Source organism: Jaculus jaculus, chromosome 7 (genome assembly GCF_020740685.1).
Source record: "Jaculus jaculus isolate mJacJac1 chromosome 7, mJacJac1.mat.Y.cur, whole genome shotgun sequence".
Lineage (NCBI taxonomy): Eukaryota > Metazoa > Chordata > Mammalia > Rodentia > Dipodidae > Jaculus > Jaculus jaculus.
Genome location: NC_059108.1, coordinates 14,642,988 through 14,668,155, shown reverse-complemented (window position 1 = coordinate 14,668,155; position 25,168 = coordinate 14,642,988). Strand labels below are relative to the sequence as shown.

The 25,168-nt window shown below is 38.9% G+C and overlaps 1 protein-coding gene across 4 annotated transcripts in view; it reads left to right on the top strand.

The window, feature by feature from the left end:
- The window catches only part of N4bp2l2 (NEDD4 binding protein 2 like 2), a 75,654-nt gene that overhangs the window by 11,963 nt on the left and 38,523 nt on the right, over positions 1–25,168 (top strand). For 2 of the 4 annotated variants that reach the window (XM_045154328.1, XM_045154329.1), the window contains exons 3-6: positions 2,594–2,718; positions 7,738–7,826; positions 8,549–8,625; positions 12,259–12,405. In XM_045154328.1, coding sequence (XP_045010263.1) covers positions 2,594–2,718; positions 7,738–7,826; positions 8,549–8,625; positions 12,259–12,405 — 438 coding nt within the window. Of the gene's footprint in view, positions 1–2,593; positions 2,719–7,737; positions 7,827–8,548; positions 8,626–12,258; positions 12,584–25,168 lie in introns of those variants that run through there. The other 2 variants (XM_045154331.1, XM_045154330.1) reach the window with 2 other exon arrangements.

Sequence of the window (25,168 nt, the reverse complement as noted above, 5' to 3'; positions counted from 1 at the left end):
TCAATTTTGTTTTTTATTTATTTGCAAGGAAAGGCTTCTCAGTCAAGCGCCTTAACCACTAAGTCATCTCTGCAGCCCCTGGACAATGTTTTGTTGTTTTGTTTTGTTTTTTGTTTTTTCCGAGGTAGGGTTTCACTCTGGCTCAGGCTGACCTGGAGTTCACTATGTAGTCTCAGGGTGGCCTCAAACTCATGGTGATCCTCCTGCCTCTGCCTCCCAAGTGCTGGGATGCCCCACTCTTTATTTAATTACTTATTTAATTATGTAGAAACTCTTTATGGACATACCGTGTGTTATTGCCATGATTTCCCTCCTCAGTGGGATTGCTGGTATTCCCCCTTGGATTGTAGGTTATGAAATGGGAGAGCAGGGCTGGAGAGATGGCTTAGTGGTTAAGGTGCTTGCCTGCAAAGCCTAAGCACCCAGGTTCAATTTCCAGTACCCATGTAAGCAAGATGGATAAGGTGGTGCATATGTCTGGAGCTTGTTTGTAGTGGCTGGAGGCCCTGACGTGTCTCTGTCTCTGCTTGCAACTAATAAAAATTTAATAATAAAATAATAAGAAAAGAAATGTGAGAGCAGCAGTCAGTCATTGTAAGGAGGATGAGCTGTGCCTCCTGACATTCCCTTCCACTCTGTGGCTCTTACAATCTTTCTGCCCCTTCTTCTGCAAAATTTCTGAGCCATGGCGGGTGTGTTTTAAGAGTGCTTTACTGTTGAGCTCTCAGCAGCTTTTGGATTTCTGCTTTGGTGCATTTTGAGTGTCCTCAGTGTCTGTCCCCATCATCCTGGGGCTGGTTGTCAGGGTCGCCATTGAAGTAGCCCTCTTGATCATCTTGCCCATTCCTCTGTGGTTTCACATGGACCATGGCTGATGTGTGAAAGGTGGTTTATCTCCTCTGTTCTCACTGCCTTCGAAAAAAAAAAACAAATTCTTCAACAGAGAATGAGATCAGTGTAGGTTAAATAGGATAAGCATTGTTAAGAGAGGTTTTGATGGGTGTAGCCTCTTTTTTGGGGGGTCTCACTTGCTCAGGCTGACCTAGAATTCACTATGTAGTCAGTGGCCTTGAACTTAGGGTGTTCCTCTTTCCTCTGTTTCCCAAGTGCTAGGGTTAAGGCATGCACAGATGCCTAGTGGGTGTAGTCTGTCTTTTGGCCTAAGAGTAGTGGGAGCTTCTCTTTGGAGTCCATGATCTTAGTCTCCATAGATACTGACTCTGTTCCGAGTTCAAGCTAAGGGTAGGGTCTTGCTCTGGCCCAAGGTGACCTTTAATTTACTATGTAGTGTCATGGTGACCTTGAACTCTCAGTGATCCTCCTGCCTCTGCCTCCTGAGTGCTGGGATTAAAGGCGTGCGCCACCACACCCCGCTCAATATTCTTATTTATTTGCAAGGAGAGGGAGAATATGAGTGGGTGCATCAGGGCCTCTTCTTGCCACTGCAAACAAACTCTAGATGCGTGCATCGCTTTGTGCATCTGCTGCTACCTGGGTACTGGGAAATTGAACCTAGTCTGGCCTTGCAGGCAAGCATCTTAACTGCTGAACCATCTCTTCGGCTCAAAAAACTTTTTTTTTTTTTTTCAAGGTGGGGTCTCACTCTAGACCAGGCTTACCTGGAACTCACTCTGTAGTCCCATGCAAGCCTCAAACTCACAGTAATTCCCCTACCTCTGCCTCCCGAGTGCTGGGATTGAAGGTGTGCACTGCCACATCTGCCTTATTTCTATTTTTAAATATTTATTTATTTATTTATTTGAGAGGAAGAGAGACAGAGAGATGGAAACAGGCAGAGTGTGTGTGTGTATAGGTACTCCAGGGCCTCTTGCTACTGCAGACACATGTGCTACTTTGTGCTTCTGGCTCTAAGTGGGAACTGGGGAATTGAACTCATGCCAGCAAGCTTTAAAAGCAAGCACCTTTTAACTGTTGAGTCCCTGTTTCATGCTATTTCTAACTCTTTACTTGTGGCTCATATATGCTTATACTTCATAGAAATGAGTTTATGAAAGCTGTCTTAGGTCAAATGTTTTTTCTGTCTTAACTTGCTTTTTAGGTTATATATTGTACCAACTTGAGACTATTTTAGGTATTAGATGTAAGTACACTAAACTTACAACATGCATAATAGTTGATGTTATTAAAAAATAGTGTTTCTTTTTGTTGTTGTTTGTTTGTTTGTTTGTTTGTTTGAATTAGGGTTTCACTCTAGCCCAGGCCAACCTGGAATTCACTACGTAGATAGTCTCAAGGTGCGGCCTTGAACTCACAGCAGTCCTTCTACCTCTGCCTCCTGAGTGCTGGTATTAAAGGCATGCACCACCAAGTCCAGCTAAGAATAGTGTTTTTAAAAGTTGTAATGCAAATACTGGTTTAAAATGTTTTATTGGCTGTAGTTGTGTAGATTTAAGCGTGAGAGGGTATTTGGAATCCAAGAGTATTTTAAATGGAGTTCAGCTCCTATGCCATTCTCTTTGCAAAATACTTAGTAGTAAATGGCAGGAATTCACTTAGTAACCTTTCCTATGGTTTTGTTCTCATGTTTATAGATATTATAAATGGCGCCTTTATGATTTTTTTTTGTTAACAGAATTCTGCTTGGTCAGAGTCGTGATGGCATTGTGTTCAGCACTGATGACTATTTTCACCATCAAGATGGGTACAGGTATAATGTTAATCAACTTGGTGATGCCCATGACTGGAACCAGAACAGAGGTTTGTTTTGGGCCAAGTCTTCTGGGATAGAATGTTTGAGTATAAGTCAGATCAGCTTTTATTCTTCAGATTTTTGCCAGTTGAATGACTTTGACAAGCCATTTAGATAGCTTAGAATCCCATTTTCTTTTTCTATAAGGAGTGATCATTATCTTGGGAAAATCTGAAGATTTTGTAAACTGTAAGTAGTAAACTAAGATCAGCTGGTAAAATAGTACAGGTGTGAGGGGTTTTTTTTTTTGGTCAAGGTGGGGTCTCACTCTTGCCCAGGCTGACCTGGAATTCTCCATGTAATCTCAAGGTGGCCTTGTGCTCATGGTGCTCCTCATACCTCTGCTTCCCAAGTGCTGGATTAAAGGTATGAGCTACCACACCTGGCAAGATATTTTAATAGGGTTTATTTTATAATTTATAAACTCGCAGAACTCGGATACTGTTATTTTGTGTTCCAAGTTACTTTCACTGAGAATAATGCAGATATTTTCTCGTCTTTTAAAAATATTTTATTTAGTTTTAATTATTAAAGCGAGAGGGAAGGAGGGAGAGGGAGAAGCAGATAGAGAGAATGGGTGTGCCAGAGCCTCTAGCCACTACACATGAATTCCAGATGCATATGGCACCTTGTATTCTGGCTTTATATGGGTACTGGGGAAATGATCTTGATCCCTAGGCTTTGCAGGTAAGCACCTTAACTGCTAAAACGTCTCTCCAGCCTCAAGTTAATATAATGCCTGTAAGTATTAAAGGTTGTTCTTACTGGTATTGTGTTATAAGAACCCTACTTGAGATTTTAGAGGACATAGATAAGTTACTTTTCATCATGAACAATGGTGTTAATCCCAGTGGCTCACTTGGAAATTACTTAAAAATCCTTGGGGTTCAGCCCCAGAGATTCTGGTTAAATTTGGAGAGCAGTCTGGCTTTGGTGGTACAGGCCTGATGATCTCAAGTCCAGTGATTATAACAGAATTAACTCTTAAGACATTCCCTATTTTAGGGTACAGCCTCATGCTCAAATAATGGTCCTCATCTGAGAGAAACAATTTCAAGCTTGGTGGTTCTATTTCCATTGTTCCCTGGGTAATTGGTACCCACACAGATATCTGGACTAAGATGTTTTCAAACATAGGTGCTAAGACTTCATAATGTCTTTTTATTTATTTTATTTTTTATTTTTTGAGGTAGGGTCTCGCTCTAGTCAAAGCTGACCTGGAATTCACTATGTAGTCTCAGGGTGGCCTTGAACTCACAGTGATCCACCTACCTCTGTCTCCCGAGTGCTAGGATTAAAGGTGTGCGCCACCATGCCCGGCTGACTTCATATCATAATGTCTTACTTGTCCTTTTCTGACAATTTCTAGGTTAAATTAATTGATTTAGATTTGTATTATTTTCAAGACTGATAATAGGTTCTGCCTGTATTTATAACTATTAGATATTTATTTAAAGGGTAAGATGTACCTATTTTCTATGCCTCAGAGATGGCCTATGCTGCCACAGGACAGCCAAATTTTAAAAGGTTGGACAAAGTGACTTTAAGGTCCTGTGTCATTCTTTAACTAAATCTGTTTCAGTAATCAAATGTGCTGTATATTTACACACATCCAGGTTGGTGTAACTTCCTTTCTAAATGTATGAATAACCTATGTAGAAGTCAAAGCCAATTGGAATGATTGGAGCTGAAAAGGCCAATATTTTGGCCTGTGCCCCCAGGTCATGAGGCCACTGGAGATGATGGGACACTTCTACACTGGCCCCTGATAGCCTGGGTTTCTTATCAGGGAGAATACGGAGATCCAGAAACAAAAAATCAGTGTACGGTCTGAAACAGGAAAGTCACAACAGAGGAGAAATCAGTCCTCCTGGCGTCCCAAAGAAAGGAAAACTACTTAGCCAGCACGTCCCTGACTTATCCTGACAGACAGAAAATACCAATATTGGAGAAGCTATAGGGCTACTCCTGGGTCCCTAAGGTCTCCTTTGTAGAGCCATTAGTGACCTCCAAAATTAATCCTTTATTAAGTTTTGGCTATCTGCTTGGTCTTAAGCACTACGAGAGAGATGTATAACCAAAGTAAAGGGATATCTCACATATATGAATGGCCAATTAAGTAATACAATGAGAGCTTTCCTAGAGGGGAAACAAACAAGGCCTTAAGACATTGGCCAGTGTAGTGGTGCACGTCTTTAATCCCAGCACTCTGGAGGCAGAGGTAGGAGGATTGCCATAAGTTTGAGGTCACCTTGAGACTACATAATGAATTTCAGGTCAGCCTGGGCCAGAGTGAGACCCTACCTTAAAAAACCAAAAAGTCATGTTGTCCCCATGTCTAATAGTTCTAATTCTGTAATAACAAAAAACAACCATAGATGTCCAAAGGGCTTATTTTCTAACCTAAAATTTGTATGGATGACTTTGATCAAGTATCGCTCAATTCAAAAGACTTCCTGGTTTATTTTTATTTATTTATTAGAGAGAGAAGAGAGAGAATGGACATGCCAGGGCCTTTAACCACTACAAATGAACTCCAGATGCATGTGCCACTGTGTGCATCTGGCTTACATGGGACCTGGAGAATTGAACCTGGGTCCTTAGGTTTTGCAGGCAAGTGCCTTAACCTCTAAACCATCTCTCCAGCCCCCAAAAACTTCCTTATGCTGGAACAATGGTGAAACTCTGCTATCTTGTGCCAAGATATCCTTTGTTTCCCTTACATTGCCTTTTTTTTTTTTTTTTTTTTTTTGGTTTTTCATGGTAGGGTTTCACTCTAACCCAATGTGATCTGGAATTCACTATGTAGTCTCAGGGTGGCCGCAAACTCACGGTGATCCTCCTACCTCTGCCTCCCACGTGGTGGGATTAAAGGCGTGTGCCACCATGCCCAGCTACATTACCTTTAAATTAAAATTAGCTCTAGACTGGGACTTGACTAGGGTTCAGAGAACATAATTTCCTCCCTCTCTATCCTAGAAAGTGTTTGGTTGTCTCAGTCTTAATAAAGTAGACTTATGTGTGAAGGCTTTATCCAGCAATTACTTGTTTTCTCAATCAGGTAGTCTTTGAAAAATGAAAATTCTAGGTCTATCATTCCTTCCATGTTGAGTAACTAAGTCTTCTGTAATGAAAAACTTACTCTCAACTAAAGCTACCAAGTAGAGTTGCACTAAAAGTACAGGATAGCATAGGAAAAAAGTATAGGAAAAACAGTGTGAATGCATTTTTTTTTTGTGAATAAAAAAAAAATACTTTATTTGTGCACACGTGTGAGAAAAAGAAGCAGATAGAGAGAATGGCCATGCTGGGACCTCCATATACATGTGCCAATTTGTGTCTCTGGCTTACATGGGTACTGGGGAATTAATTGAACTAGGTCCTTAGGCTTCACAGGCAAGCACCTTAACTGCTAAGCTATCTCTCCAGCCCCCAAGAAATATTTTTTGTAGTATTTTTAATTTTTTATGAGAGAGGAAGGCAGATAGCGAACAAGCAAGCCACTGCAAACAAACTCCAGATGCATGCACCACTTTGTGCATCTGGCTTTATGTGGGCACTGGGGATTTGAATTCAGGTTGTTAGTAGGCAAGCACCTTAACCACTGAGTTATCTCTTTTTAATATTTTTTAAATTTTTATTTATTAGAGTCAGAGAGAGAGAGCAAAAGTGAGAATGGACACATCAGTCACTGCAAATGAACTCCAGATGTGTGCGCCCCCTTGTGCATCTAGCTAATGTGGGGCCTGGGGAATTGAACCTAGGTCTTTTGGCTTTGCAGGCAAGTGCCTTAACTGTTAATCCGTCCCTCCAGCCCCAAGAATTATTTTAATAGGATTTTTTAGGTGGAAAGTCCTGTCAATTTTTAGAAAAAGGGGTTTCATTGAAGATATTTTTGAGCAAAATGGTTTCCCTCCATTACAATATATAGCATTATAGAAATATTTAAATGTTAAATATTACTTTTAGCATCTGTAATCCCAAATTCCTAGGTACTTTGGAATAGCAAACTTTGTTACACCAACGTTCAAAATTTCTGTATTGAAGCAGCTTGGAGTTTAATTGTTCAGATTAGGTTTGCTTAATCTGTTGTCTGTATAAATATTCCGAAATGTAAAACTACTGAAATCTGAACCACTTTTGCTCCCTAGAGTTTCAGGTAAATTTTCAAGCTATTTTATTGGGTTTATGACATGCTAGAATTTTCTCCAAATATATTAAAGGGTAGCACAATAATCGCAACATTTATACATTTATATTCTTTTTTTTTGTTTGTTTTTTGGTTTTTTCGAGGTAGGGTCTCACTCTGGTCCAGGCTGACCTGGAATTAACTTTGTAGTCTCAGGGTGGCATTGAACTCGAACTCACGGCGATCCTCCTACCTCTGCCTCCCGGCCTCCCGGGTGTACATTTATATTCTTTTTTTTTTTTTTTTTTTTTTTTTTTTGGTTTTCTAAGGTAGGGTCTCACTCTAGCTCAGGCTGATCTGGAATTCACTATGTATTCTCAGGGTGGCCTCGAACTCTCGGTGATCCTCCTACCTCTGCCTCCGGAGTACTGGGATTAAAGGCGTGCCCCACCATGCCCGGCTTACATTTATATTCTTTAAAAGTTATTTGCACCTGTGTTTGTGTGTGTATGGGGTGGAGAATGTCAGATCATGGTCTCTTACTATTGCAAATGAACCTCAAAAGCCTGTGCTACTTTTTTATCTGCTTTACATGAGTGGTGGGGAATTGAACCTAAGCCTGCAGGCTTTGCAATCACGTGTCTTTTAACTGTTGGTCCATCTCCCAGCCCCTGTATATTTTCTTTTTTCTTTTAGTTTTTCAAGGTAGGCCTGGTTTTAGCCCAGGCTGACCTGGAATTCACTCTACTCTCAGGGTGGCCTCAAACTCACAGTGATACTCCTACCTCTGCCTCCTGAGTGCTGGGAGTAAAGGCATGTGCCACTGTGCCTGGCTCAGAGATGTATATTTATTAATAATGAATATTTAAATTTTATTTATATGTGTCTTTTATTTCAGCGAAACAGGCTATCAATCAGGGGAGATCTCCAGTTATAATTGACAATACTAATACACAAGCTTGGGAAATGAAACCATATGTGGAAATGGTAAATATTAGATTGAATTTTTATTTCTTATTCTTGTCAATTTTTAATATTCTATGAAGTTTTGGTTAATTTGATCTTTATGATAAGAATGTTTTCCCCTTGTTTTTTCCCACCCAAGTACTCACCAGGCTCGGCGCTGCTTAGTTTATGAACTCAGACAAGATTGGGCACTATCAGGGTAGCATGCCAGTAGATTGTCCTTTTTCTGAAGAAGTTTGCTGGTTTGCTTAGTTTTAAGAAAAATTGAAAATGGGGCTGGAGAGATGGCTTAGCAGTTAAAAGCACTTGCCTGCAAAGCCAAAGGATCCAGGTTCGATTCCCTAGGACCCACATAAGCCAGATGCACAAGAAGGCACATGCATCTGGAGTGGCTGGAGGCCCTGCCACGCCCATTCTCTTTCCCCCTCTCTCTGCCTATTTCTCTCTCTCTCTCTCGCCCTCAAAATAAATAAATAAAATAAAGTTAAAAAAAGAAAAATTGGGAATGGTACTTATGATAATTCAAATATGCTCATCTTGTTAGTTTTTCCCAGATATCTTGGCCTTTTCTTATAGTTTGTCCAGTTTAATAGTTTTAATATTCTAAGCCACATTATTTTATAAGTAGAATTTTTCTTGGTTGAGCAGACTTAGGTGTGTTATCTAAATGATATTTATCTGTTTGCTTTGTTTTAATGTGAAGAACTATATTCTGGGTTTTTGTCTTCCTTTCCTTCTTGTAGGCAATAGGAAAAGGATACAGAGTAGAGTTTCATGAACCTGAAACTTGGTGGAAATTTGATCCTGAAGAATTAGAAAAGTAAGACGCTCAAATTTTTATGGAATCCCCGTCTTTTTTTTTTTCTTTGATTTTCCTTTATTAGGTCAGTTTCCTAGCTTTTGCATATCATCTTTGGTACTTGTGAATGGGAACTACTACCTTCTTTTTCCTGTTAAGAGGAACATTGACTTAAAGATTTTTGAAGAGCCTTTCTTTGTCAAAGTTTATTAAATACTTTTTGCTAAATGTGTTACATACTTCTTGTGTGAATTCCTAATTCATTTAATTAAATCATATTGTAGATCCAGGAAACTGAGAACAGCATTAGAACTTTTCTCTGGTTTTTAGCTAGGTCACTTCTCCTTGTCTTTCTACCTTTCTGCCATTTTAGGTCCCACCTGTGAATATTGTGTTTTCATCTTGCTCCTTCTTTTCCAGCTTTATGATAGGTTAGTAATCCTATCCCAAGTTCCTTAGACTGAATGTCTTAGAATTCAAATGTTCTGGATTTTAGGATGACAATAATGTGTATTTACTTTGTTTTATTATCATGTCTCTTGTCACAAACAGTCTAAGTAAGAAAGAAAGATTACTTACTAGTCAGTTTAAGATTCTATGTGATGTAATTTCAATGACTAGGTCATTGTGCCATATGAGCACAGATCTATTTAGGTTTTTTGCCATCTGAGTTAATAACAGAAAATTCAACTTTTGTATGTTTTTTCCCCCATACTGGAGATTAAACCTAGGGCTTCGTGCATGCTAGTCAAGTGCTCTACCACTGAGATAACGCCCCCAGCAGATCTTACTGAATTGGACAATTGAATATGTTCCTTTCACTGTAGCTGTTCTATTTGTGTTTTCCAGTATCGTTTGTCCCTTCATATCATGACTTCTGTCTTCTTTTCTTTCTCAACTTTCAGTCCCTTTTTGGTAACAGCTTTATTGAGTATAATTCACATACCTTACAGTTCATCTGTTTAAGGCATACAATTCAATAGTTTTTAGTATATTCACAATTATACAACCATCACTCCCCCCTCACTTTTTTTTTTTTTTTTTTTTTTTGTGGTAGAGTCTGACTTAGCTCAGGCTGACCTGGAATTCACTATTTAGTCTCAGGCTGGCCTTGAACTCATGGTAATCCTTCTATCTTTACCTCCCAAATGCTGGGATTAAAGGCATGTGCCATTACACCCTGCTAAATATTTTTTATTCTTATTATTTATTTATTTGAGAGAGAGAAGGAAGCAGAGAGAGGGAAGAGAATGGACATGCCAGGTCCTCTAGCCAGTGGAAATGAGCTCCAGTCTTATGTGCCATCTTGTGCATATGGCTTTCGTGAGTCCTGGGAAATTGAACCTGGGTCCTTGGGCTTTGCAGGCAAGTGCCTTAACCACTAAGCCATCTCTCTAGCCCTCACTCACCCCCCCCCCCCCCAGGCAGAGTCTTGCCCTACCCCACACTGGCCTGGAATTCACTATGTAGTCTTAGGGAGGCCTGAAACTCATGGTGGTCTGCCTACCTCTACCTCCCCAGTGCTGGGATTAGAGATGTGCACCATCATGCCTGACTATGGCTTCCTTTTCTTTCTTTCTTTTTTTTTGAGAGGGTAGGGTCTCACTCTAGTTCAGGCTGACCTGGAATTCACTATGTAGTCTCAGGGTGGTCTCAAACTCAAGGTGATCCTCCTACCTCTGCCTCCCCAGTGCTGGGTTTAAAGGTACCACCATGCCCAGCTTGACTTTCCTTTTTTAAACCTGTTTTTACCCTCCCATCAAAGGATGCCCTCTTCCTATTTTAAGCTATTATATCTTATTTTTGGTGTTAGTGATGGAAGTCAGGCCCTTGTACATTCTAAGCACACATTCTACCAATAAGCTAACATTCTTAGCATTCAAGCTGTTATTCTATGTATGGGGTCCAACTAATTTGTTTTCCTCATCTTTCAGTCTTTTAACTACTTTCTTTCTCTTTCTGACTTGTTTGACTTGTGCTTATATATAAATAAGTAATACTGATAAATTCATGAATAGTAATATTTGGTACTTAAAGACAAATTTAAACAGATGTATTATACTGAATGAGTGATTTATTAAATTGTCTAGAGTTAAGGCCTCTTTTACATTCCAGGGAGTGTTGGAATTTATTAATTTCTTGATATAAATTGACTTATAGCCAATTTAACTTACATGTAGCCTAATCTGATTTTAGAAAGAATTGGGTAGAATTAAATAATTGATTCCAGAATCTTGTGGGGTTAGTTATATCTTGCTGATTTTTTGTTTTGTTTTTAATATTTTTTTTAAATTTTATTTATTTTTATTCATTTATGAGAGAGAGAGAGAGAGAGAGAGAGAGAAAGAGAGAGAATGGGCATGCCAGGGCCTTTAGCCACTACAAAGGAACTCCAGATGCATGTGTCACCTTGTGCATCTGGCTTATGTGGGTCCTGGGGAATTGAACCTGGGTCTTTTGGCTTTGTGTTAACCGCTGAACCATCCCTCCAGCCCTTGTTGTGTTTTAAAATGTACTTTATTTATTTATTTATTTATTTGAGAGAAAGAGGCAGAGAAAGAAAATGGGCACACCAGGGCCTCCAGCCACTACAAACAAACTCCAGATGCATGCACCCCCTTGTGCATCTAGCTTACGTGGGTTCTGGAGAATCGAACTGGGATCCTTTGGCTTTGCAGACAGATGCCTTAACCGCTAAGCCATCTCTCTAGCCCTGGTTTTTTTTTCTTCTCTTCTCATTTAAGGTGGGGTCTCATTGTAGCCCAAGCTAACCTGGAACTCACACTGTAGTCCCGGTCTGGCCTCAACTTCACAGCATTCTTTCTATGTCTTCCTCTCTAGTGCTGGGATTAAAAGTGTGCGCCACCACACCTGGCTGTTGCCAGTTTATTTATTTATTTTTTGAGGTAGGGTCTTTAGCTTAGGCTGACCTGGAATTCACCATGTAGTCTCAGAGTAGCCTTGAACTCATGGCGATCTTCCTACCTCTGCCTCCCGTCTGTTTTGTAGATGATGTTGATTAAAGGCATGTGCTAAAACACCTGGGTGCCAGTTTTTTAATTTAAATTTTTTGTGGTTCTAGGGATTGAATTCAGGACCTCAAGCATACTAGACAAACCAGTCTATACACCTAACTCATTTTTTTGCCAGTTCTTTTTTACAAAAAGTATGTTTGCTTGTTTATTTATTTTGTAAGGGGGTAGGGGAGAAGGTGTGTGCCAGGGCCTCCAGACATTGCAAACAAATACTAGATGCACATAACACTGTATTATGTAGGTCCTAGAGGATTGAACCCACGTCTTTAGGCTTTACGAGCAAGTACCTAAACTGCTGTGCTATCTCTCTTTAGACAAGATCTCTTTCTTGTCAAGGCCCTGGCTGGCTTTGAGCTGGTTTTATAGTATAGAATCACTTTGAACATTGATTTTGATATAGAAATGGAGATATACACGTTACCTTAAGTGATCAGTTTCTGTGTGAAGAAGGTATAACCAGTTAACACTTTACTGTAATACAGCCAATATAAATCTTTTGTATGAAATGAGAGTAAATGAAGTTTATCTTGATATTTATTTGTAAAAAATCATTTAGACTGTTGTGTTGGTGTAAAAGAGTGATTTCTAAATACTGACTGAGAATCCCATTCTTTGATAGGAGGAATAAGCACGGTGTGTCTCGGAAGAAGATTGCTCAGATGCTGGATCGCTATGAGTACCATGTGTCCATCTCCATTGTCATGAACTCAGTGGAACCCACAGAGAAAAACTCACAAAGACCCCTTCCTCTACCGGGGCCACAGAGGTGGGGCGGCTCTCTAGGCTCACATAATCAAGTCTGTGTCACAAGTAATCATTAAGTTGGCTATTTTTAGCTAACATATTGATTGCTCTTAAAAAAAAAAAGGAATTAGTGAGCCTATCATGAAGTTTTAAATAGGTTCAAATTCAAAAAAGACCACGTTGCCTCAAAAAGGATGTTCCCAGCAAATTGTTTAAATTTTAAAGTACAAATAAAAATTATATGAATTTGTATTTTAAATGTTTTTATAATCTTTTGTGGCAATACTTCTGATTATCATGAATAGTAGAATTGAAAGGAACTAAGATTTTTTTAAATTGAATTTTAAACTAATTTTCATCTATTTTGCAGATGATGTTGAATAGCTTTTTTAATGGTTCATACTTTAAATTTTTATAAAACTTGAGTCTTTTTCTCTACTTTAAATATATGAGAGGTACAAGCTGTTTATCAAATACCTTAGTTGATTTTATTCAGTTATATAAGTATATTATGTTTTAGCCAATTCATCTGTGTGACAAAATTAGTTCTAAGGCATGTCACTTATTTTTAATTAATAGCATGTTACTTTTCTAACAGGTAAATTAAATAACAAGTTTATACTATGCATATTATATACATATGTATATATGTAATATATATTCATCACATACTGTACACATGTTCATCATTTTTTTACCAACTTTTTTTTTTCTTTCTTTCTTAATTTCTTTTTTTTTTTTTTTTTTTTTTTTGGTTTTTTGAGGTAGGGTCTCACTCTGGTCCACGCTGACCTGGAATTAACTATGTATTCTCAGGGTGGCCTCAAACTCATGACAGTCATTTTACCTCTGCCTCCCAAGTGTTGGGATTAAAGGCATGCACCACCATGCCTGGCTCTTGTTTTGTTTTCTTTAGGTAAGGTCTCAGTATAGCCCAAGGTGACCTGGAACTCACTGTGTAGTTCTAGGCTGGCCTCTAACTCATAGCAATCCTCCTGCTTTTGCCTCTCCAGTACTTGGATTAAAGGCATGTGCCACTACTCCAGCCTCATCATCCTTTAAAGCCATCTTCCTGTACCTACCTAATTCAGAGTTCTAGAAGGAATATAAAGACAAGTCACTCTGTAGGTAGAAAAAGCTTTGATTCTGATAATGTTTTAATTTACTTTGTTCAGTCCCCCCCCCCCCGAGTGTCTTACTCTAGCTCAGGCTTACCTGGAATTCACTATGTAATGACCTTGAACTCATGATGATGATCCTACCTCTGCCTCCTGAGTGCTGGGATTCAAGGCATATGCCACCATGCCCAACTTACTTTGTTCAATTTAATACACTATAGTTCTGATATAAAAATATTTTGGACAGTTGCTGAACACAGGTCAAGAGCATTTGCCATACACAATATTATGAGGATTTTTTTAGTTCTGATTATTTTTTTTCTTTTTTAAAAAAATTATTTATTTGAGAGTGACAGAGAGAGAGAGAGAGAGAGAGAGAGAGAGAGAGAGAATGGGCACATGAGGGCTTCCAGCCACTGCAAATGAACTCCAGATGCGTGCACCCCCTTGTGCATCTGGCTAACGTGGGTCCTGGGGAATTGAGCCTCGAACCAGGGTCCTTAGGCTTCACAGGCAAGCGCTTAACTGCTAAGCCATCTCTCCAGCCCTGTTCCCAGTGTTTTATAGGAAATGTTTCCTTAATCATTATTTTGTTTTTATAAGAAACTTCTAGCTAATGACCATGTAATTTTAAAATTTAACTTATTATATGTTGTTATATGTTTTGCCTAATATTTCATAGCTCTGACTCTTAAACTTCGCCTACCTTGAATTTTATTTTACCTTTTTTTTTTTTTTTTTTTTTTGAGGAAGTGGCTAGCTCTAGCCCAGGCTGGCCAACCTGGAATTCAATATATAGTCAGGGTAGCCTCAAACTCACAGCAGTCCTCCTTTGCCTCCCTAGAGCTGGGATTAAAAGCATGTACCATCATGCCCAGCTGAATTTTGTTATCTTCCTTTCTGTTACTCTTTAAGTTATGAAACTGAATACTAGGTGTAGTACTATCAACAAGACCTTTTTTACATTGCCTTTAGTGAAATTAGGATATAATTTCTGTTTAGATGTACTGTTGATTGCTGTTTGTTTGAATGGATGCAGACTTGATGTATTTGTTCATCTTAACTAAATGTCTAGAGTGAATATGCTAACATGTTTGTAAGAATATATAGCCATGTATATATATATGTATCTATGTATGTGTGTATATGTGTGTGTATGTATATATATACATATATGTATATAGACACACATACACACATGTGTACTCATCTTCATCTAATACTCTATTTTAGAGTAATATTTTAAAATTATTTTTATTGATTTATTTATTAGAGAGACAGAGAGAGAGTATGTGTGTGAGAGAGAGAATGGGCATGCCAGGGCCTCTGGCCACTGCAAACGAACTCCAGACATATGTGCCACCTTGTGCATCTGGCTTACGTGGGACCTGGAGAATCCAACCTGGGTCCTTAGACTTCACTAAGCCATCACTGCAGCCCTAGAGTAAAAATTTTAATTTGCACTTGTTGTTCCTGATATATTATTATGTAAATTAGCATAGTTAAAAAATCATACTAAAGAATTAAGCTTAGGGACAGGTGAACAACTGTTATATATATTGAATCTTTATGAAACTTTATTTAGAAATAACAGTATTATAAGTCTGTAACTTTGATTAATAAACTCTCAATTGTCTAATCATGTTTTCAACAAATAAGTTTGCCTTTGGGAGAAAAAAATGCAAAAACATTCATATTAAATACTAAGTCTAAAATAAATTTCTAGAGCTGGGCATGGTGGTGCACGCCTTTAATCCCAGCTTTCAGGAAGTAGAGGTAGGAGGATCACCATGAGTTTAAGGCAACCTGAGACTACATGGTGAATTCCACATCAGCTTGAGCTAGAGTGAGACCTTACCTTGAAAAACTAAAATAAATAAATAAATAAATTTTCTAGGTTCTGTTACAGATTCAGTGTTATCTCCTGGTATTTCTGACTACTAAAGAATAATCCTTCAGAAATCATCAGTCATTTCTGAATTTTTTTAAATTATAAATTAATTTTTAATTAAAAATATTTATTTGATAGCAGAAAGAGAGAGAATGGGCATTCCAGGGCATCTAGCCACTGCAAAATGAATCCCAGATGCATGTTTCACTTTGTGCATCTGGCTTTACATGGGTACTGGGGAATCGAACTTGGGTTATTAGACTTTGCAGGCAAGTACTGTAACTACCATGCCATTCTCCAGTCTTAAATTACAAGTTACTTTGAGCCAGGGAAATTGGCATTCTGAAAGGTTGTATTTTTTTTTTTTTTTTTGGCATGTGCATGTGTGGGGTGTGCATATGCAGGCTCTTACATTGGTGGGCACATGTGGGTGAATGATTGTGCATGTGTATAACGTGTATAGAGGTCAGAGGTTTGTGTTGGGTTCTCTCTGTTGCTCTCCACCTTTTTTTTTATCTTGAATTCATTTACGAGCAGAGTAAGCATGGGCATGTCAGGGCCTCTCACTGCTGAAAGTGGACTCCAGACACTGCGTATCTGGCTTGCACTGGGGACTGGGAAATTGAACCCAGGCTGGCAGCCTTTGTAAGCAGTGTCTGTAACTGTTGAGCTGTCTCTCCAACAACCCACCTTTTTTTGAGTCAAGGTCTGTCACTGATCCTAGAACTTGTCAATTTGGCTGTACAAGCTAGTAAGCTATAGGGATCTTCCTATCTCCACCTCCCAGACCTTACAGGTTCACTCCAGCACACGGGGCATTTTACCTGGTTTCTGTAGGTCTGAACTTAGGTCCTCATGATTGCACAGCAAACACTTTACCCACTGAATTACATGTTTAATAATTCTTCCAAGAATTGTGGCTACTTTTTTTTTTTTTTGAGGTAGGGTCTCACTTGCTCAGGCTGATCTGCAATTCATTATGTAGTCTCAATGTGGACTTGAAGTCATGGCAGTCCTCCTGCCTCGTCCTCCTGAGTGCTGAGATTAAAGGTATACCACCACACTCAATAAGTGGCTACTTTTTAAAAGAATAATAAGAAGTAATGAATATAGAATAAAGACACTAAAATAACTTATAAGACTTTGATTAGGTTCTAAAAATAGATATTAGTTTTTCTTTTATTCAGACATAATCTTAATGTCCTTGCTGCTATACCTCATTCTTTTTTTTTTTTTTTGCTCATTTTTACTTATTTATTTGAGTGTGACAGAGAGAAAAAGAGACAGAGAGAGAGAGAGAGAGAGAGAGAGAATGGGCGCGCCAGGGCTTCCAGCCACTGCAAACGAACTCCAGATGCGTGCGCCCTCTTGTGCATCTGGCTAACGTGGGACCTGGGGAACCGAGCCTCGAACCGGGGTCCTTAGGCTTCACAGGCAAGCGCTTAACCGCTAAGCCATCTCTCCAGCCCTACTATACCTCATTCTAACTTGGGTCTTCATAACAAAGAATTAAGTGGCTCTAATTATCACTTAATAAAAACATACTGCAAAACTTTTAGTTTGGTTCAGTAGGATTGCTATAATCAGGTTTTTTTGTAGGCTTAGTATAAAGATTACCCTTTTAAATTTTTTAAAACCAATGGACTGCCTTTTTTTTTAATGCAAGAGAGAGAATTGGCACAGCACCAGGGACTCCAGCCACTGCAGTTGAACTCCAGATGTGCCATTGTGCACATGTGTGACTCTGTGCATTGTGTCACTGTCCATCTGGCTTATTTGGGACCTGGAGAGTCAGACATATCCTTAGACTTCATAGGCAAGCACATTAACCGCTAAGTCATTTCTTCATCCCCCCCCCCTTTTTTTTTTTTTTTACAGATAGGGTCTCAGGGTGGCCTCGAACTCATGGCAATCTCCTACCTCTACCTCCCGAGTGCTGGGATTAAAGACCTGCACCACCACACCCAGCTTAAATTTTTTAATCGTTTTATTTAGTTTTTTTTTTTTTTAATGAGATACAGAGAGGGAGAGAAAGAGAGAATAGGTGTGCCAGGGCTTCTAGCCATTGCAAACGAGCTCCAGATGCATGTGCCATGATGTGTCTGGCTAACATGGGACCTGGAGAATCGAACCTTGGTCCTTAGGCTTCAGAGGCAAGTGCCTTAACCACTAAATCATCTTTTCAGCCCTTGATTACCTTTTAAATAAATTTATGATTTTTCTATATCAATTTTAGTAAGTTTTTTAAAAATATGTTTTGTATTTATTAGGCAGAAAATTGGCACACCAGGGCCTCTAGCCATTGCAAACAAACTCCAGACTCATGTGCCACATTGTGCATCTGGCTTATGTGGGTACTGGGGAATTGAACTTAGGCCTCACAGGCAAGTGCCTTAAACACTAAGTCATTTCTCCAGCCCTTTAATATGTTTTTTAAAAACAAGTGTTTAAGTCAGGCGTGGTGGTGTACGCCTTTAATCCCAGCACTCGAGAGGCAGAGGTAGGAGGATTACCATGAGTTCAAGGCCACCCTGAGACTCCTGGAGGTCAGCCTGGGCTAGAGGGAGACCCTATCTTGAAAAATCAAAAAACAAAAAAAAGTATTTATTTCAGAGAGAGATTGGGAGGGAGAGAATGGTTGCGCTGGGGCCTCTAGCCACTGCAAACAAACTCCAGATGCATGTGCCACCTTGTGCATGTGGCTCTAAATGGGGACTGGGAAATCGGATCTGGGTCATTAAGCTTTGTAGGCAAGCACCTTAGCCGCTGAGCCATCTCTCTAGTTCCCTGTATCATAATTTTATTAGCCAAAACACTTGATCATTAAATTGAACTTTTGTCCACTTTTTTTTTTTTTTTTGGGTTTTCCGAGGTAGGGTCTCCCTCTAGCTCAGGCTGACCTGGAATTCACTATGTAGTCTCAGGGTGGCCTCAAATTCATGGCGATCCTCCTATTATCTCTGCTTCCTGAGTGCTGGGCATGTACTGCCTACTCCTTTTTAATATATATTTTTTTAACTTTTTATTTATTTATTTGAGAGCGACAGACACAGAGAGAAAAGACACGTAGAGGGAGAGAGAGAGAATGGGCGCGCCAGGGCTTCCAGCCTCTGCAAATGAACTCCAGACGCGTGCGCCCCCTTGTGCATCTGGCTAACGTGGGACCTGGGGAACCGGGCCTCGAACCGGGGTCCTTAGGCTTCACAGGCAAGCGCTTAACCGCTAAGCCATCTCTCCAGCCCCTGCCTACTCCTTTTTAAGTAGTTAATTTAATTTCCAGTATTCACCTTTCTACATTTGATTTTTGTCAAAAGAATAGGAAGCAGTTAGTATTCATCTTTCTAAAAGAAAATTTTTGGCTTTTTATACTTTGTCTGTTTTAAAGTAAGATTGTAAAATATAATTGGGTTTTTATTTGAGAGACATTGATTTGGGTATTTGAAGTTTTCTTATCTTTAATACAGACTATTGAGTTCCTTACTTATATATATGAATACTTTTTCTTTGAGATCGGTTTCCCTCTAGCCCAGGCTGATCTGGAATTCACTATGTAGTCTGTCTGAGTGGCCTCAAACTCAAGGCGAGCCTCCTGCCTCTGCTTCCTGAGTGCTGGGATTTAAAGCGTGAGCTGCCACACAGGGCTGCAGATGAAAAATAATGATAGGACTGGCAATATGACTCAGCAGTTAAAAAGCAATTGCTTATGAAGCCTGCTGACCTAGGTTCAATTCCCAAGCATCCCATGTAAGCAAAAAGTAGCACAAGCATCTGGTATTCATTTTCAAGAGGCCTTGGTGCACCCTTACTTACATCTCCCATACATGCATATATACATACACATACACACACAAATTGATTAATTTAAAAACTAAAAAGTTAAAAGGTAGTTGCTAATGTAGTAAGCAGTGCCTTTACCAGATGATTTTACTTGCAGTCCACTGAAATTTAATGTAGTTTTCTGACTTGAATGTAGTAACTGATAAGGGCTGAGTATTGTTTTTATATGTATGTCCAACATAGAATAATTTCTCAGAGGCACAGTAAAAAATTTTAGTTGCCACTTTGTGCATCTGGCTTTACATTGGTACTGGGGACCCGAACCCAAGTTGCTAGGCTTTGCAGGCAAGTGCCTTAATCACTAAACCATCTCTAGCCCAATTGTCATTTTTTACTCCTGTTTTACTTTGTAAAGCAGTATTTAGATTATTTCAGTTGATTCAAATTGTCAAGAGTTTTATGCCTAAGAAGTCTTCACATTTTTGTGTTTCATAAATTTCAGAGTAACTGTAAAACATTAATGATTACAGCTAATTTTGTTTAATTTGTGAAAGAATGGGCATAGTTTGTACTCAGTGTCTTAGATTACAATGAGTGTCATAAATGTTTAATGCAGACTATGTCTTTTATGGAAATTACTATGTTGTCGCTGTAGGGCACAGTTGGCAGAGTCTTACTCTAGCCCAGGCTGGCCTCAAACTTGCAGTGATCCTGTTACCTCTGCCTCTATAGTACAGGGATTAAAAGTATGTGACCCAATGCCCAGCTTTGGAAGTTCTTTTGGTTTTTCGAGGTACGTTTTCACTCTAGCTCAGGTGGACGAGGAATTCACTATGGAGTCTCAGGGTGGCCTAGAACTCACGGCGATCCTCCTACTTCTGCCTACCTAGTGCTAAGATTAAAGGTGTGTGCCACCACGCTCAGCTTGGAAGTTCTTTTTTCGAGATAGGTCTTGTAGCCCAGTTGGCCTCAGTCTTGATATGTAGCTGAGGATGACCTTGAACTCCGGATCCTCCCTCCTCCATGTCCCAAGTGCTGTGATTGCAGGTGAGCACCAACATGCCGTTTGGACTGGATTATTTTAGCTAGCTTTTTAGACATTACATGGAAGCTTTGGTCATTTACATTTATATTTGGAATTAATATTTTTTCCTTCAATTTTCGTCTCTGATAATCCTACCAGTATTCCACATATGGTTATTTCAGTAACTGTGTAGGATACTACACTTCTCAGCATGTGATTTGTTAAAGTACTAATCAATAGTTTCATGTAGTGTGGACATAGCTATAATGTAGGGCTTAATCTTAGAACTAGACACAGCCTCACAGACCAGATTATTCTTGTCTGACAAGGAGCTGAAAGCTTAATGTGAGGGCATTGATCTAATAGGTTATATTTCCTGGGCTTTCTGTTCATTCGTGTGTTTTAAATTCAACCACTTTTGTAAACTAAAGGGAAGATTGAGAGCTTTTGAAAGGACCTGCCAAATTGATTGCCTCTCAACTATATTAGTCACTAAGGGAAAAGAACAGCCTGTTCATTCATAGTTAAAATTATGTCCAACTTCAGTAGAGGTCATTGAAATACTTTGATTATTTGGGCTATTATAGCTGTATTTGCTTTCATATAAGAAATGTTAAATTATACTTTCCTATTGAGGTTAGTTCATCTACTGTTAGTAATTGTTGAAATCATTTTGCAGTTTTCCTGACATCTCCAGTTATGTTATGAAGTCGTTCAGGTTTTTTTAGTCTAGCAAAATGGAAGAAAACTTGAGAAAGGATAGTAGGGTTTTTTCTCTTTTATCTTTTTCCTTAGTCTTAGAATTCTTTTTTTTTTCTTTCATAGTTTTTTCCCATGTGTGTCTTTTTTTGTTTGTTTTGTTTCCTCTGTCCACTTTTTTTTTCTCTGTCAACTTTTTGCTCAGCAATCTTCCTGTAACCTCGTAACATTTTACATGAAGATGAGATGGTAAGTAATATAATTAGATATAACTTCTTTTTCCTTCCTGTCTCCCTTCCATTGTTTGGTATAAACTTTGATCAGGTTCAGTTTGCAGCCACAGCTCAGCAATTAGTTCCCTAACCAATGGATTCGAATTTTGAGAGGCAAACTCTTAGGAAAGCATTTAAAAATCCATCGCTGAGATTTTCATAAATGTAGGTGGCATAGTAATTGGATGTATAGATTTCAGAAAAAAAAATTTTTGCAGTGACATGATGCTAGACTTCAAGGTGACAAACTGTAGTTGGAAGTCACTAGTCTAGAAGCCACTGTTCTGACAAGAGGCTCAGTGGCTTTGAAGGAAAGTTGAAGCCATGTTGAGTTAAACCTTTTCCGGTGGTTCTTTATACTCTGCAATGCTGATGCAGCAAACAGTGGGAAATTTATAGCAATAAGCCTTAATTTACTAACGTTTATTTAAACAACTGCCATCAATTTAGTGTCCATCAATATTAAAGCATAGTATTAAGAGGGGTTATTGTAATTTCTAAATTTTCCTAACAATTTTACAGGGTTTTATGAAAAAGAAACAAAATTTTAGGTTAAGCAGATTATCCAGTATTTGTCTAGTAAGAGATAGAACTGGATTCAAATGTCGGTAAGATTAGGTAGTGTGTTATATTTAAACCATATAGTCCTCTTTTCTTTTCATTTTACATTTTTTCTAATGTAGAACTGAAGAACTGAGTACATCTTATGGTACTTTTAATTTATAGGACTAGAAGGTATGTTGAGGTTTCATTGAAAGTTAAAAGATAAAATGTGTGATAAGATGCTATTTAGAATTCAGTTTTTGAAAGTCAAGATTAAAAGTAGACACTTCCACCATTTAATGTTTAAATGCTTTATACAGTTTATATTTTCATACAGCTGATAATTATGTTTTAGAGATTACTTTTTAGTTGCACTTATATATATGCTGTTATGCTTTGATATAAATTTTGATATAAAATTAATATTTTCTCACTTTAATTCACATGGAATGTATAGTGTTCAATAAATGTGTTATCAACTTATAAAAGTTGGGTGTTTATTTATGATTAGTTTTCAGTCACCCTTTATAGATGGCCTTATTTAGTTATATCTGCTTATTTGAGCTTTTGAAGTGTGTTAATACTAGTTGTCATGGAAATTATGTCAGTTTTCCTTTTAGGGTTTTAAATTTTGTTTTGTAAAATATTTTACTTTTTATCTATTTAAGAGAGAGTCAGAAAGAGGCAGACAGAAAGAGAGTGAGTATGGCGCATCAAAACCTCCTGCAACTACAAACACTCCAGATGTGTGTGCCACTGTGTGCAATTTGGTTGTAGGTGTATACTGGGAAATCAAACCTGAGTGGTTTGTTTCTGTAAGCAAGCACCTTTAACCACTGAGCCACCTCTCTAGCCCTAGGATGTTTTAAAGATCTAAAATTAAAGAAGGAAAGAAGCAAGGCATGCTGGCGCACACCTTTAATCCCAGCACTTGGGAGGCAGAGGTAGGCGAATCGCCATAAGTCTGAGGCCATCCTCAGACTACATAGTGAATTCCAGGTCAGCCTGGGTTAAAGCGAGACCCTACCTCAAAAGAAACAACAAAAACAATGAAAGTGTTTTCTTTTTTTCTCCTCAGAAATTTTCATTGGGAAAAGAGGCAGTTTTTAAAGTTTGTTTTATAAATAACATTGAGTTACTCTACAATGAAATATTTTTTGTTGTTGTTGGTAGGGTCTCATTCTAACCCAGGCTGACCTAGAATACTCCCTGTATTCTCAAGGTGGCCCCTGAACTCACAGCCATCCTCCTACCTCTGCCTCCTGAGTGCTAGGGTTAAAGGCGTGTGCCACTATGCCCAGCATTTTTTTTTTTAAGTATCAGTCTAGTCTGGGCTGACCTGGCATTCATTCTGCAGCCTAGACTGGGTCTTGAACTTGTACCTCACCTTCCCATATACTAGCATTATAGGGAAGAGCTACCATCCCCAGCATTATCAGGGTAAAATTTAATTATACAATGAAGAATTCTTTTGAATATCTGTCCTTTACCAAATAAAAAAAAAAAACTGTCTCATACAGTCCAGGTGAGCCTTGAACTCATCATGTAGCCCATTGTGACGTTGAACTTCTGATCCTCCTACCTCTAACTCCTAAGTGCTATGAATACAGATTCACACCACCTTGCCCCATTTATGTGTTGTTGGGGATTGAACCCATAGCTTCCTGTGGGCTAAGCAAGCACTTTACTGATTGAGCTATATCTCCAGCTCTTATTTGTCTTATGTTCTAGTTGGCTTTTAAAAATTAAAGAACTGGATCTTACATGGTTTTTCTTAATTTCCTAAAAGTAGTTTGTCCGGGGGTAGGGTTCTATATTGTTTTAAATGTCAACTCAGAGTCTTTTGTTTTTGTTTTTGTTTTTGTTTCTGTTTTTGGAGGTAGGGTCTTGCTCTAGTCCTGGCTGACCTAGAATTCAGTATGTAGTCTCAGGGTGGCCTTGAACTCACAGCAATCCTCCTATCTCTGCCTCCCAAGTAGTGGGATTAAAGGCGTGTACGAACACGCCTGGCTAAAACTGAGTCTTTTGCTTAGAATAAGAATGGCTTGCTGGTAGAAGAAATAGCATTAGTTTTCTGAATAGATTTAACTTTTCAATACAGGAAGTTGGAAAGCAGTGCACAATGGTGGTGTATAGGAGTGTGGCATGTCCTAACACAAACAAATAATAAAGGCAGAATAATTGTCCAAACTGGCATTTCTCCCTTCCTTTCCTTTATTGCTTATAAACCAGTAGAGACAGGATGTTATATCAAGGGAATTCATATTCTCATTAGAATTTAAGTGCCATGAGCTTGAATCTTTACTTCTGAGCTCCTGTGTCCATGCTGCTTTGTTTATTACTGAAGCCAGTAAAAGAACTATTAGACACAGGCCTTGGTCTTCCCCCTGAAATAATAACTTCCTTGAACTTAATTTATTTATTTTTGGTTTTTTGAGGTAGGGTCTCACTCTAGCCCAAGCTGACCTAGAATTCACTATGTATTCTCAGGCTGGACTTGAACTCACAGCAGTCCTTCTACCTCGACCTCTCAAGTGCTGGGATTAAAGATATGTGCCACTATACCCGGTTCTTTTCACAAGTTTTTGAGTTGTCTTTCATTAGATTGCAAGCTCCTTACAGGCAGATTCCTCTGTTGTGTTCTCAGTATTCCTCATCAGCCTGTTTCAGTCAGGTTTGCATTGCTGGTAGAAAACACCTGCCTAAGAGCAGCTTGTGGAAAATATAAAAGGTTTATTTTGGCTTATAGACTCAAGGAGAAGCTCCATGATGACAGAGGGAAACAATGGCATGAGCAGAGGGTGAACATCACCTCCTTGCCAACATCAGGTGGACAACAGTAACAGGAGAGTATACCAAACACTGGTAAGAGGGTGCTGGCTGTAACACCTATAAGCCTGCTCCCAATAATTCACTGCACCAGGAGGTGTTAATTCCCAAATTGCTCTCATATAGCATTTGGAACACCTAAGTTTTTGTTGTTGTTTGTTTATTTTTGAGAGAGAGAGAGAAAGAATGGGCATGCCAGGGCCTGTAGGCATTGTAAACAGACTCTAAACACATGTACCACCTTGTGCATCTGGCTTATATGGGTCCTGGGGAGTTGAACCTTAAATGCTAAGCCATCTGTCCAGCTCAGTACACCTAAGTTTGTGGGGGACACCTGAATCAGACCACCACATTCCACCATTGGCTCCCATAAACTGATAGCCATCCATGATGTAAAGTGTAATGCATTCAGCCAATGTTAAAAGTCCCCATAGTTGTTAATTCCAGTGATACTCAAACATTCCCATAGTCCAAGATCTTTTGACTGGGCCATAGTACCAAAAAACAAAACAAACAAAAAATCCGAAAACACATAATAGCACAGAATAAACATTCAGACTGTAGAAGATGGCACTGGGCGTAGCAAGGAAATATTCAACCAATACAAGATTTAGACAGTACAAATATCAAAC